Here is a 14,255-nt window from a genome sequence, read left to right as displayed (position 1 = left end):
ACAGTTTCTCTCTTGTCTCTGTTTAAAGGAAAGCTGGTGCTAAGTGTCTGGTTCACTGTAAAATGGGCGTGAGTCGCTCTGCCTCCACAGTGATCGCCTACGCCATGAAGGAGTACGGCTGGGACCTGGACACTGCCTTCGAGTATGTTAAAGAGAGACGGGCTGTCACCAAACCAAACCCTTCCTTCATGAAACAGCTGGAGGAATATCAGGGAATTCTGCTGGCCAGGTGTGCTTTCATATAGAAGCATCTGTACAATGTGCACGTTCTTTAGGAAACATTTCAGTGCTAACAAACTCCTGTTTTTCTTTGCTTCCACAGCAAACAAAGACATAATAAGCTATGGCGCTCACACTCTGACAGCGACCTATCAGATCGCCCAGAGTCAATGTGTAAACCATCATCGCACTCTCTGGGTCGCTCCGACTCTCACAACAACAACACTTCCTCCCCCTCCTTACATCACTTCCTGGGAGCGGCCGTGCTGCAAGCCCTCGGTGCTGAACCTGAAGACTCTGCCAAACCAAACACCGCGCACACACCACACTCTGACTCACACACAGACTCCAACAGTGTGTGTGACTCACCGGGTCAGGAGGAGGTCGGATCAGATTGCGGAGACCCCCTCCTGCTTCCCCTCCCCACACCCCGAGCAGCCACTGTGGTCCCAGAGGAAAGACTGGACAATTCAGCAAGTGTCGCTATCACTGTGCCTGTTGCTCTGCCCCACCCTCCACCAGCACTCCACATCTTACCTCCTACTCCTGAACTCCAGCGTGCTCACAGGGGTCCTCCCACACAGCTGTCCATTTCAGTGCCCAAACACAAACCAGCAGAACTGTCCCTCAGTTTGCCTGAGCGAAGCAGCTCAGAGGAAATCTCTACTCCCACTCTGGAATCCACTGACTCTGACTTAATCGACCAATCATTATCAGATGTAACAAGCGACAAACACAGCCCCCTTAGCCCTGCCAACATCAATCCCCTACCTCTGGGTCTTCCCCTTGCTGCCAGTGACGACAACAACAACCCCAGCGAGTTACAGATAGGCAGCGCCTTGGACAGCCGCGGCGAGGCCGACGGTTCATCCAACCACAGCGCAGACAGCATTGACTTCTTCAGCGCCAGAGAAAAGTTTCTTGGCCTGGCTCAAGATGGCAGATCCCGGACACTTTCTGAGCAGACACATCAAAAGACACCTCTGTCGCTGGAGGAAAATGGAGAAACCGAGGCAAAGGAGGAAGAGGAGCAAGAAAGTGGGACTAGTCAGGTACGGGATCTTTCACCTTTGTCAGTCTGTGAACATTTTGTCTTTGCTTGTGTAACTTGCTTCATGCAGAACACCTCATAACTTGAGGCAAGCAAGAATTTTTACTGTTCTTGAATCTGACTATGTCAATAGGGAATGTGCCAACAGCATCTGTCTGCATTTTACAGTTTACTGTGCAAAAGTTGCTCCAGTCTGCTCCTACAGCTGTCGCAGCAGCACCACAGTCTGAATTCATATTCTGGACGGCAAATTAAATGCAAGAGGGTCACAAACATGCATCTGTAGAAAGACTTAAATTTGAGTTTGAGGTTTTTCTTTCCAATTGTATTATTTTAGTCAGACTCAGAGATATACAGTTGTAATGTGTGACATCAGCAGCAGATAGCTGGCTGCAGCAGAATTCGCCTATAAGGACTTAAAGGTGGCAAATGATATGAACTAGTAACAAAGACTCCACACTAAATCTGCATCAAGCATAGTGACACCTGCTGGATGATGAGAGAATGTCACTCCTTTTGTCTCCTATTTTTCTTCTGTCATGCTATTCAAACAGTGGTGTTTTATGTAAAAAGTTATAAAGATTTATAATAAATGTCACAAATATGCACACAATACAGAAACAACTCAAGAGTATGACTAATATCATGTGTATGTGTCGCTATGCTCTGTTTTTGTCTCTCAGGCGTCTCCACAGTCCGAAGACAGCGCTGACAAAGCCAGCCAAACTCATCATCCTCACCATGACAATGGAGTATCAGTCCGCCATATTGTCACAGAGATAGAAGCCATAAGCCACCCTGCATCCTGCCTTCCTCCCCCCTCCTCGTCCTCCTCCTCCTCCTCTTTGTCGCTCCCTCCATCCGCCCACAGCCCTCAGCTCATCAGACCAGAGCATCAGGTGGAGGCTGAGACTCCTGAAGTCACGCACGGCTCTCTAACTCCGCCATCACACCTGCAGTCTCCCTCCATGCTGCCGTGCGATTGGCTGGCAGGCTCTGTGCGGCGAGCCACCAAGCAGCTGGAGCAGAAGCTGAAACAGGAAATGGAGATGGCTGCGTCTCAGCGATCTCCACTGCATTCCCCAAGTGCTGAACATCCCCCTGTCAGACTGTCCCTGTGTCCCCTGAGTGCTGAGCAACCTCCCATTCGCTTCCCTCAGGACTGTACAGAGCAAAGGATCACTCAGGAAGAGATCACGGCTGTATCTGCTAAGTCCAAAGATGGAGAAGAGCATACAGGGTCACATACAGAGCTCAACTCCTCAGGCACGGACAACCTCCCAGACCCTTCCCCTGACTCAAATATCAGCCAAGTCTCTGGTGCTATACCTATAATTGTGCCCACATCCATAGATAACCATATGCTGACATCATCACTGGCCTCTACTTGTCAGTTAGAAGAACCATCTCTCGATACCTCAGCCCAGTCCCAAAGAAAGAGCCAGCTCCTCAGCCAAAACCAGCAGTGTCAGATGCAGCCTCAGGCCTGTTCAGACCAAATGACTCTGGATGGGGTGACAGTGCAGGAGTCAGACACAGATGAGAAGATGGAATCCAGTCCCCAGGTGGGGCGAGGGGGCTGTGGCCCCGGCTGTGATGCCCAAAGCAGGCTGGCTCGTGGCAGCCAGGAGCTGGAGAGGATTCAGCAGACACTGAGAGAGCTGCAGGCTTTCCTCCATGAGGGCATCAGCCTAGAGATGACGGAAAGCCAAGACCAGGAACTAGGGCAGCCTCAGAGGCTCAGAGACATTATGGACACAGAGCCAGAGCCTTGCAAAGGGGCAAGTTCTGAACAAACCCCTCCAAGCTTGGAAGTAGGGCAGCGGCTCTGTGAGAGACAAGAGGGGAAGAGTTTCCTGGAGCCGATAGTGTGGCACAGAGCCATGGAGCTCGAGGCTCGTATCCGCCAGGCAGGCCTCACCCCGCCTTCTCTCATGAAGAGGTCGGCTTCCTTGGCTAAACTGGACTGTCTGGAGCTGTCGGCCAATGACCTCAGCGACTTGGACTTGAGGCCGCACACCAGGACGACATCATCACACTCCCAGGACTGTTTCTCTATGTCCACATCTCACCCAGATGACACATGGAAGAAGCAGAAAGTGTTGACTCGAACCACTTGCGTTGAAAAGACAGGGTTGTCCCATGACGGCAGGGATCTTAACGAGTCAACCTCAGCGCCGTCCGTCTGCTTCTCCTCCTCCCCTCATCGTTGTCCGAAAGAGGACACAGGTGAGAGGGAGGAGCCAGATGGCAGCGGGAGCGGCGCAGTAGCTACAACACGTCAGCAGGGGAGGGGACACTCGTCGAGACGTTCTCGAAAAGGCTCAGCTGAGAAAAAGCAGCGAGCTGTCACTGTGCTATACAATACCATGTAACCTCAGTGCAATGGACTGGAACGGACACGACTGGAGCTGTGCGAGAGAGGCTGCATGATGTGTATGAATGTGTAGCAGGCAAACTGGAGACCTCCTGTAACCTCTGATGTATGTTTAGTGTGTAAGAACTGAATGATGAACATATGTTTGCATGTTAACCACTGGATGTGTTGTTTCAACTGGAGTTCAGGTTTGTATGTACAGTAATAAAAATATGAATGTCCAAACTAAGACTGAACCAGTGCATACTGTATGCACTCCATTATATCTATCTCCCTTTTTTTTAAAGAAGCGTTTGTTCTCAGTGTTTGACCCTCGCTGCCTGTTGAGAGTTTCTAAAACTACAAGAGGGGCTTTTTCTCCAAACATGCACTTTACTGTTTCGATGATTTTCTTTTATTTGAAATCTGTTTCTTACCCCGGGGAAGATTCTTTTGCACTGTTCTCAGTCGACTTGTCTCTGTATGCGTGTTTTTGTTTTCAAAGTGGACAGACGTGTCTTTACTCAGATTTTTAATTGAACCAGGACAAAGCTGATATCTTGTTTTTTATTCAGTGCTTTAGCAGTAAATAAATATGGTGAGTTTGTTTTGACTGCTGTTACTGTGTGCATTTTTTTGTCTTCAAGTGTTTATCTCACCTCCACACACTCTTGTATTTAAATTTTTGTGAGGATCCTCACTAACATAATGCATTCCCTAGCCCCTTACCTTAACCTTAACCATCACAGCTCAATGTCCAATCCCAACCCTGACCCTCTCTAGTTGTAACCTGAACTTTAAAACCAAGCCTAAACCCTCAAGCAGGCCTTTGAGGAAGTAAGGACCAACCAAGATGTCCTCACTCTTCAAACATGCCCTCTATCTTGCTAAAATATGACTGTGACAATAAAGCAAGTCTAAGTCTTTCAACAAATACACCATCGGTGCACATATTAAATGAGATTTCGTTACTTTGGCTCCTGAGTAGACGCATAAATTATGTAACATACAATAAAATAAATTATAAAACACTGGTATTAAAATTTCAAATAGTTACAGTCCATAGATGAGTGTTTATTTATTGCATGTGAGTGTTCAATAGTCTTACAGCCAGGGGAAAGAAACTCTCTCTGAATCTGGACGTCCTGCTACGGATGTTGCAGAACCTCCTGCCAGAGGTCAGCATGGAGAACAGTCCATGGTGGGGGTGGGTAGGGTCAGAGGAGATGTGTTGGGCTCTGGTCAGGCAGCACTTAAATATATATATATATATATATATATATATAAATATATATATATATATATGTATATATATATATATATATATATATATATATATATATATATGTATATGTTACTTGGTCCTCGCTATATTGCAAGTAAAGTACACAAATACCAATTTGAAGAGATGAAACCAGATGAATAGGCGCTGAAATTTTACTAAATATATTGGTGACTTTGCTGACACCTGCTGGCCAGGCAGAGAAGTACAGCTAAAACCTGTCTTGTAGAGAGGGTGTGAATGAAGTTAATGTGTGTTATGAACTAAAACTAGTGTGAGAAAAGCATTATAGTATAATAAAATTAGACTTAAAAAAGATCAAATATTGTGCACTTACAAAACTATAATTATACAGGACATGTCTGAAGTTTCAGTCTATGTCATTTTTCCACACAAACATAAGGATGCAGTGGTGCATATTGAGACTGAGATGTCTACGTGACTGAGTCAAAGGCCTTCACAATGTATATGTTTAATTACACCTATTCTAAACTTCCTAAATCTTGACAAAACCCCACATATTATATTAATACCGCTAATTAATAAAACTAAAGAAAATACAAAATTATCATAACTGATGCGGATAGAGTTTAGTAAAGTTTATAGATACAGAAGAAACATTCTTGAAAGTAAATACTTAAAATCACTGCAAGCTCATAACCAACCAAAATCTTTCACTGTGGCCAGATTTTACCTCTGTTAATGGGTGAAAGCCGAGCTCATAACCTTACTGCTGATGGAAATGTGTTCTACCTGTCATCTTTAACGGCAAGTCTCTGTTTCTTTGAACGAGTCTATCTCGTCTCCCGGGGGGAAATGATCTCCATTGGTGCTCAGTGCAGCTTATTTCAGGCTGACATTTTACCTACTGTTTCATGTGGGTAATTAAATACTGAGATGTAGGCCACCGGGGCCCCTGCTGAGACACACAAATCAGATAGCAGCACTGACGGGGAAAGAGTGACATTCAAGGACTTGAAATTCTGGTGATTTTTAAACAGACATAAAACTCACAAGCTCCATATTCTCTCGTGTTCTGTGTTTGAGTGTAAAAACACCAAAGGCTCTTAGCTGCTCCACGTGAAGCAAGAGGAGAGCTTGATCCCTTGATGATTTCACCAATTAAACTTACTTCACTACATGGAGCAGGCGGGTTAAAGTGGCACTTCTTTTTTTGTACAGTGCTTGTCCCAAATTGAACTGTCAGCAGGGAAATAGTTTAAACAGTGAGGAATAAAATCTGTGGAGCAGAAGAGAGATTGGCATCCTTCCTCTTTGCATACTGATGCTCTCAGCCTCTCTCTCTCTCTCTCACACACCTTGTTTTGTCTGTGGCTCTTTACAAATTCACTTCACACACACTTGCACTCCAAATGCTTCCACCATCCTGATGCTATTCATAATGTCGAGCTGAGTCAGGGGCAGCGCAGAAGTTGCGGATGCTTACTGCTGATTCACTTAAAAATAATTTTGTTCTCTCTTTTCCCATTCTCTCCAACCCACCACCAAAGAGCAGAAAGCAGCCTTGGTGCTCTGAGTGGTGTTTCTTAGAGGGTTTACTGTCTCTAAGCTGTCCTCTTCCTCCCTGTCAGGCCTAAAATAACTACAGGCAAAAACCCCCTTGGATCAGGCTGAGGCGCTGGGAATCCATGTCACAGGGAGGATGATGGAGGTGGAAGCTGCTAAAAACAGATCAGCTCTCTCTGGTGCCGACTGACGCTGCAGCTTTCCCTATCTCGTGAGAAATTAATTGCCTTTGTCACCGTCCTTCACTCGAGAGGACTGGAAAACTGACTTACAGTGGAAAAGCTGCAGCTAAAACTCAGTGTGGGGTCAGGGGATTTGAAGCATGCGAAAGCTGTAATTTAAAAATAGATTAAGAAAGAAGGCGCTCATGCAGTGCTGTTCCAAAAGATGTTTCTTTATTCGAATCATTATCTGAAGTCACCTCCCAGCGTACACCATGAAAACATCTTTGCTGCGTCTCTTTTTTTCTGCAACATTTTTTAAAAAGTAAAAAAATGAGTATTTTTTTTGTCTTCTTATCAACCAGGCAAGCTTAACTACGAATTGGAGAGGAGACAGAGGTGGTTCTCCTCAGTTTGTGCTGATATTGGAGTGCGAAAGATTTACATTTCTGTCAAAGAAATCATAAAAAAAGAAAAGGAAAAAAAACAAGCTGTCGCCGTCCGTCCTTGTCCCTTGCAACAAAAGCTTCTAAGTGTAGCCTTGAGCCCTGCGATATGAAGTTACTTACAATTATGAGAGCAACAATCTTTCCAATCCTGAAACAAAATGCTTTTTAGGGCGATCTTAGATTTGTAGCATGTTGTGCTATTGGCGTGCAGTAAATCCTAAAAATTGCTGTCGATAGCCTCTACAGTGATTCCCAGGGGCCACATTTTCCCTCAGAGAGCGTGCTCTGATATTGCAGGTCTCCAGGCTAGACTCAAGTTGGACAGAATGAACCTCACACGGGTGCAGACCATGCTGAAATATTGTACACACACTGTACCGTGACTACACAGAAATACAGAAATCATCCGCTCATGTAAGGTGAGAGGACGCAAATATACAGAGAACCTCTTCCGGGTAACATTTCTATTCCACAATCCACTGACAAACCACTATCGTGTTCCTTTATTGTTTGTATTACACACAGGCCGGCCACAAACTCATTCACAGTCACATACAGGTTAGTAAGTTAGTACGCCAAGTGCTCATCTGGTAGTCTCATCGTACAGTATCTGTGCTCCTGCAGTCTAACGTCAGGCTAAAACTAGAACTGGCCTGAGTTTAACGTGTGCTCAAACTCGTCATCTACATCCATTAACAGTCAAATATGTGATCCGCCCACAAGATAAATACAGTACATCTGGATTTTGTGCAAATAAAAAAAAAAGGTACCAAATGTTTTCATTAAAAACTGAGGAAGTCTGATGGTTTGTCGACATTCAACTCAACTTGACCGAGAAGTATTCTCCCACACACTGGTCCTGGTTCGTCACTGCTCCGTTCACACAAGCTGTTTAAATTTAAATCACAGTTGAGACTGAAAACCACACGACTCAGTGGCACAAGGACTCAGTGAGCGTGTGTGTGTGTTAGTGCTGGAGCAGAGAGTTGGCCTTACGCAATACGTTTTTCAGGACAGAAGGTGATCTGTTGACCCCTGTGCGGAGAGCTGGTTTTGAAACACACACACACACACAGATATACACGCACACCTGCAAACACACAGCAATCACTCATCCCAGGAGGCATTCCACTAACATGTATTGGATGTGTTGTTGGTTGTAAACTGGCACTGGTAGAGAAAGTACCGTGTGGCACCAGAAAGAGGGAGCTAATGTTCCTCTCTGGCTGTCTGAGGCCGGACAGCCGCATCGCCGTATGGCTTCATGGGAAAGGTCTGGCGAAGGTGATGGGAGAGAAAGCAGGAGGCTGTTTGATCGTATGAAACCATAAAGATGATTTTGGCATTTACTTCCAGTCACTTAAAGAGTGTGCTTTAAGTTTTAAAGTAGCCTGTGCTGCCCTTTTCTCCCATGTGCCCTTGGTCCAGACCCCTCCCCCTCCTCAGACCCCTGCTGGGCCACTCAGCTCTCATTTCTCCATGAGTGACAGCTGGATGATGCGCTGTAGCTCCGCTTCCTCCTGCCGCCGTCGAAGCTCTGCCTCTTCCTGCTCCCGGGCTGAGATCTCCATGGCGATGCGCAGCTGCTCGTCGTAGCTGCAGGTGGTTGGCTGCTTCTTGGTGGGGGTGGAGCAGAGGCTGGAGGGGGCGCGGGGCTTGTGCTGGGGGGTCCTAGGGTGAGGAATAGTGAGGGAGGCAGAGGAAGGAAGAACACAGGTTGAAGTGCCTGCTCCTGGACTGAATGTATGTGACATCCTGTAGCTACAGTGGTTTTTCCATTAGATCATTGTGTTCGTACTATTTTCTCACAAGGTAGATTTTTTTTCTCCTTCTTTAAGGGCCACTTATAAGCCATTAAAAATGACTTTGGGTTTCCAGATTGTGAAAAATCCCTGTTAGTGTATTAAAGGATACCTTCAGTATTTTTCAACCTGGACCTCACTTTTCCATGTTTTTGTGTCAAAGGGAATAATGGGAACAACAATTTTTGAAAGTGGTCCAACATGGAGTGAGACTGCGGCAAAACAGGCTGCAATGTTACCATCCAGGCCATATTCGCACTGTCAGTTTTCATCCACTAAAAATGCTCTTTTTGCTGGAAACAGCCCCAAAATTGCTACTGCCAAACTCACCAGACTCCATTTAAATAGATATTGATTTAATAGTTGTAAACACACTTTTTTCTGCATTGTCAGACACAAAATAAAACTCACAGAAGCCGTCTAGGTTTGTCTTTCCACTGTTCCAGCAATCGACAACTCTGGTTTGGTTGAAATAAACCCTTAAGTCACACGGTTAGATGTGAAAATATTGTAGTGAGGAAATGAGGGGGAGGGTCTCTGCCTCCCTGTGGATGCTTGTGGGGAGGAGTTTCCCAAGTAACTGATTACCGATGACTCTCACCTGTGTTTGGTGTGTGAGGAGAAGCATGCTGGTTAAAATGAGACGAGTGAGCGGCTGGGCAGTGTGAGAGAGAGACTGAACTGCTTTGTACATGGCTGGAGGGGGCTGTTCACAACTTTTAGTGCTGCTGGCAGTGAAGACAGCGAAGTAAGGGAGCCACTCCTGTGCTAGGATGCCTCCTTTAGGTAGCGAGGGACCGGGTTGTAGAAGGTGGCTTTTGCCAGTGTTTTCTTGAGCTTATGCTGTGTTTGTTTTGTACTCGGAGGTTGGAAGTGGGAATGACGTCACCTCGGAGTTGACAACAGTCTTTGCATTCTAGTTGACAACGGTGGACAAGTCGGAAAAAAACATGGACGCCCGCAAGAAAGCCTTGCCCTTGCACTTTCGGAGGATAGATAGCTTCAAAACCATTGTGCACTCCAACTGATGAAAGCAGCAGATGAGGCTGACCTAATGTAAAACAAATAAGATAAAATTGCTATAAATAGTACTTTAGCAGAGTGTTTACTCACTATGTATGTGACCGGCAGCCATCTTGAATTCATAAGTTGGGGTTGATGCTTGGAAAGTTGGAAATCTGATCTCAGGGTGCGTTCGAGTTTAAACTTCCGTCTGGGAACTGGGAATTTCCGACCTCCGAGTACAAAACGAACGCACCATTAACTATGTGTTGCAACACATTGCCTCAAGCCGTCATGCAGCTTCAGGCACCTGCCATCACTGCCTTTATGTCCTGACTGTGTCAATTGCTCGTTCCTGTGGGTGTTTCCTGACTCCACAAGAGGCTCCTTGGTGAGATAAGTTCCAAAACTTTAACTGTTAATGTTATATGTCATCTTGTGAGAGTTTTTGTCCTTGTCCCAAGATTTGTTTTAAGGTAGCTTTTAACGATTCGACACCCAGCCAGGGGCCCAGAGGCAATACTAGTGACTCCTCTTTTTTGTGGGGTTTCTTGTGTGGGGGTGTCCTTTAGTTTTTATGAATTCCTATTTTTTCAGTGAAGGCTATTTTTGTAATATACACCTGTCTGTGTGGAGTGAATGTTCTCTTGCCTCTGACACCAGATCAGACCAGGTTAACCAAGGTGGTGGCAGATCTAAGCTACTCTTAATCGTTAACAACCAAAATGTATTACAATATGCCGGCTCTATCCAGGCTGAAATTACTGTTTATTCAAATGGAGTCTGGTGGGTTTGCCGATTGCAATCTTGGTGCTGTACCTGGGTAAACAAAACAGTTTTTATTCTTAAACAAAAAGGTCTATCTCTGTAGTGATCATTTCCACAATGTTGTCAGACACTTAGAATAATAGTCTCTGTGCCAGTGGCAAAAACAAACACTTTTATTGGATATAAAAATGCCCTGAGTGGTTAGCTTACATTGCAGTGTTTCACTGTTACTGGCAACAGCGCTCTCGTTCAATATTGGACTGGTTTTAAAGATTGTTGTCCCCATTAGACACTTAGACACAAAAACATGGGAAAATAGGGTCCAGGCTGAAACATACTAAAGTTTCCCTTTTAATCTTTAGTGTTTTGTGTACCTGCCTCTTAGTCTTTGTTTCAGGAAGCTCTTAATTCACTGACTCCTTCAGTCCAATCAGTAGCACCCGATGTATCTACATACTCCCTACCCCCTGACACTCTCTCTCAACACCACTTTGTTTAGTCTCTGCTCTTTTATTCTCTTAATAGAATTTCGTTTCATACTGCAAGTGCCCTTCCCTTGAGTCAGGGTCGTAACACTGACACATGGTTTGTCTTTACAGGCAGTTCTTAAATTCATCAGAAAGAACTTAGCTCCTTTCACAGCTGCATCCCTGATGGATTGTTGGAAAAACCCTTTATTACTGACTTATCGATGTTAGTTATATGATCAATTTCTAACTTTGCTGTTGGTGTATTAGATGGAAAGAAACCTGTGCCCTGTGGTAATGACTTTATTCACATTTGTAGCCTCTGAATTGATGGCTTATTAGGAAGTTAGACCCAAATGCAACCATAAAAGATGTTATGGTAGCATAAAGGAGACTGTAAAAGAAAGAGGATACGTGACAAAAATGTTGCTGGCAGACAGAAAAAGCTATAACAAGAAAATGTTGTAAAAATGATCCTCCAGGAAAAGAGCAAGGCTGTTGTTGAATTTATTCAATGTAAAATTAACCTGTTTTTAAGGAGTTAAAGGGAAAATTAAATTGACAGAAATTGGTAAAAGGGGCAGCTGTGGTTCAGGAGGTAGTAATCCACCAATTGGAAGATTAGCGGCCCGATCCCCAGCTCCTCCAGTGCACATGCTAAAGTATCCTTGAGCAAGATACTGAACCCCAAATTGCTCCCAATGGCTGTTCTATCTATGTGTGAGTGTGTTAAAGCTGTGTAGCAGGTGGCACCTTGTACACTAGTCTCAGCCACCAGTGTGTGAATGTGTGTGTGAAAGGGTGAATGTAACTTGTGGTGTAAAACAAAAAAAGCACTTTGAGTAGTCAGAAGACTAGAAAGGCGCTATTCAAGAGCAATTCCATTAACCATTTTCCAAAAATAGAAATTACAAAATTACAACTATTTATTTCCATGTATATTATGTTATATTTAGGCTACTTTTACATGTTGTTGTTCCAGATCTGGAAAGCAAATGAAAATTAAAGTATTGAAAAATTAAGGGTGACTTAAGTATTTTCCAGCCTGGATCCTATTTACACATACTTTTTGTGTCTAAGTGACTAATGGGAACATCAGCTTTTGAAACTGGTCTGGTATTGAGCAAGAAAGGCAGCAATGTAATCCCTGCAGACAAGTGAGCACCGCCAATTTACTCCACTTAAAGTGCTCATTTTTGCCACTGACAGGCTCAGATTGTTATCGTAAGTGACTGACAACTTACAGAAACAATTTGTCATAAAACTGTTGAAGTATAAAACTGTAGAACGACTTCACAAGTCACACAAATAACGTCATCAAAAAAGACAGGAGTTGCTGAATAAAACGCATCTGGTTAGATAACGTTACGTCTGTGGATGGAACATGGCTAAGTGGTGACGTATATATCTTAAGAGACAAGTGATGTAGTTCACTTAACAGTCTCACACCATATTAAACACAAACCAGTGGCGGCTGCTGGTCTTTCAAACAGGGGAAGCTCACTTTAAGTTTACATCATAAAATTTGTCATATTGTAGCGAGGCAGTAACTTATAAAAGGAACATTTAGTTGGTTTTTCAACCACACTCATGCCATAGAACCACAGCAAAACACACCTCAAAGATTTTCACATGGGTTTAACGGTGAAAATGAGCTATATCGCTCATGGAAATAAGGAACTCCGGACGGCGCTCTGTCAGAAGACTGGGCTGAGCCAAGTGACGATTTTGTCGCATTTATCCAATGACCGTCTCGCTTTGCTGCATGAAAAAAACCCGCTCAGCGCTGTCTCATAGAAATGCTTGAAGGCTCCACTGTGCTGACATGAGAATGTATGACAGGGAGGTCGCGTTTGAAAACTGGTGATAAACAGCTGACGTTTGAACATCATAGTTGTAATGTGAAACACATCCTAGCACACATGTAATGCAATGTAAATTCTTATTTTAATGTAAATTCAATAGTGCATATTTGACAATTTCTTCTTTGAAATTTTAGGGACGTTCAGCCTCCCTTGTTGTCTCAGAGCAATCGCCCCTGCTACAGACATAGACCTTTTTGTTTAGTGTAAGGTTGTTTTTGTTTAACCAGAAACAGCCCCAAAATCACCATCAAACACATCAGACTTCATTTGAATGAACAGTAATTTCAGTGTGAATAGAGCCAGCATATTTTTACATCTGTCTGGGTGAATTAAAGGGTTTATTTCAACCAAACTGTGATGAACTGGTGACTGTTGGAACAGGGGAGGACAAACAAAGATGGCTTTTGTGAGTTTGACTTTGTTTCTGTTGACTTGATGATTTTAAAATCCTTAGATCCTTAGTTTTTAAGATGGAGTCTGGGGAGTTTGATAGTGATTTTGGGGCTGTTTCTGGTTCAACAAAAAGGATCTTACTCTTTAATAAAGCAGTCAACCACTGAAGGATCCTTTCCATAATGTTGTTAGACAAAAAGAATACTAACCTGGGCCCGTCAGTGGCTTCTAGTGGCCGTAAATTGAAAGCCGACAGCGATTATATTGCAGCCTGTTTTGCCACTGCTAGCTGCAGCGCTCTTGGTCAATACTGGACCAGTTTAAAAACTTGTTGCTCCAATGAGACACAGGCACAAAAACATGGGGTCCAAGTTGAAAAATACAGAAGTTACCCTTCAAGTCGGACCAACTGATCTCTATTAATAGTTTGCTGATATTTAGATGTTGAGAAAGTGTCGTGTTGGATATTTTTTACAATCAGGCAACCTAAAGGTTAACTATTAGTAACATCTATAAACCCATGATAAAAATATGCTTATTAGAGAGTGTTGTCGTCTTTTCTATACTTCCATTTCCTTTTCCATGTTTATTTAACCAAAACAGCAGGACTGCATTTGCCTTTTTACTCATTACATGACCGAAAGGACGACACAAACATGTAAAAGAGTTTCGTTTTCATGGTCCGCACAGCGTTTTCAACCCACAGTTTTCTCTTACATTATAACACTGTTGTAAGTAAACACTGCAGTAGCGAGATTGTGTCAAACGAGGGAAGGAAAGAGCAGTTCTGTGTGTGTATCCATCCATTCATCTACAAATGGGGAAGACACCGAGAGAGAAAACACTGTCTAAAGATAACAGGCTAAAGTCAACAGCGGTACTGTCGACTGTGAAAGCAGGAAACTCTCCCGTC

The 14,255-nt window shown here is 44.0% G+C and overlaps 2 protein-coding genes across 4 annotated transcripts in view; one reads left to right on the top strand and one right to left on the bottom strand.

Moving 5' to 3' along the window:
* ssh2a (slingshot protein phosphatase 2a) overlaps positions 1-4,239 on the top strand; it is a 35,865-nt gene extending 31,626 nt beyond the window's left edge. For both annotated transcript variants that reach the window (XM_049576397.1, XM_049576396.1), the window contains 3 exons: positions 29-229; positions 323-1,271; positions 1,954-4,239. In XM_049576397.1, coding sequence (XP_049432354.1) covers positions 29-229; positions 323-1,271; positions 1,954-3,645 — 2,842 coding nt within the window. In that variant the 3' untranslated portion in view covers positions 3,646-4,239. The remainder of the gene's footprint in view (positions 1-28; positions 230-322; positions 1,272-1,953) is intronic.
* A 3,407-nt stretch (positions 4,240-7,646) lies between these two features.
* The window catches only part of ankrd13b (ankyrin repeat domain 13B), a 57,794-nt gene continuing 51,185 nt past the window's right edge, over positions 7,647-14,255 (bottom strand). For both annotated transcript variants that reach the window (XM_049577271.1, XM_049577272.1), the window contains exon 15: positions 7,647-8,716. In XM_049577271.1, the coding sequence (XP_049433228.1) occupies positions 8,515-8,716 (202 nt within the window). In that variant the 3' untranslated portion in view covers positions 7,647-8,514. The remainder of the gene's footprint in view (positions 8,717-14,255) is intronic.

Source organism: Epinephelus fuscoguttatus, linkage group LG5 (assembly GCF_011397635.1).
Source record: "Epinephelus fuscoguttatus linkage group LG5, E.fuscoguttatus.final_Chr_v1".
In the NCBI taxonomy this organism is placed as follows: domain Eukaryota; kingdom Metazoa; phylum Chordata; class Actinopteri; order Perciformes; family Serranidae; genus Epinephelus; species Epinephelus fuscoguttatus.
This window is presented reverse-complemented; position numbering and strand designations above follow the sequence as displayed.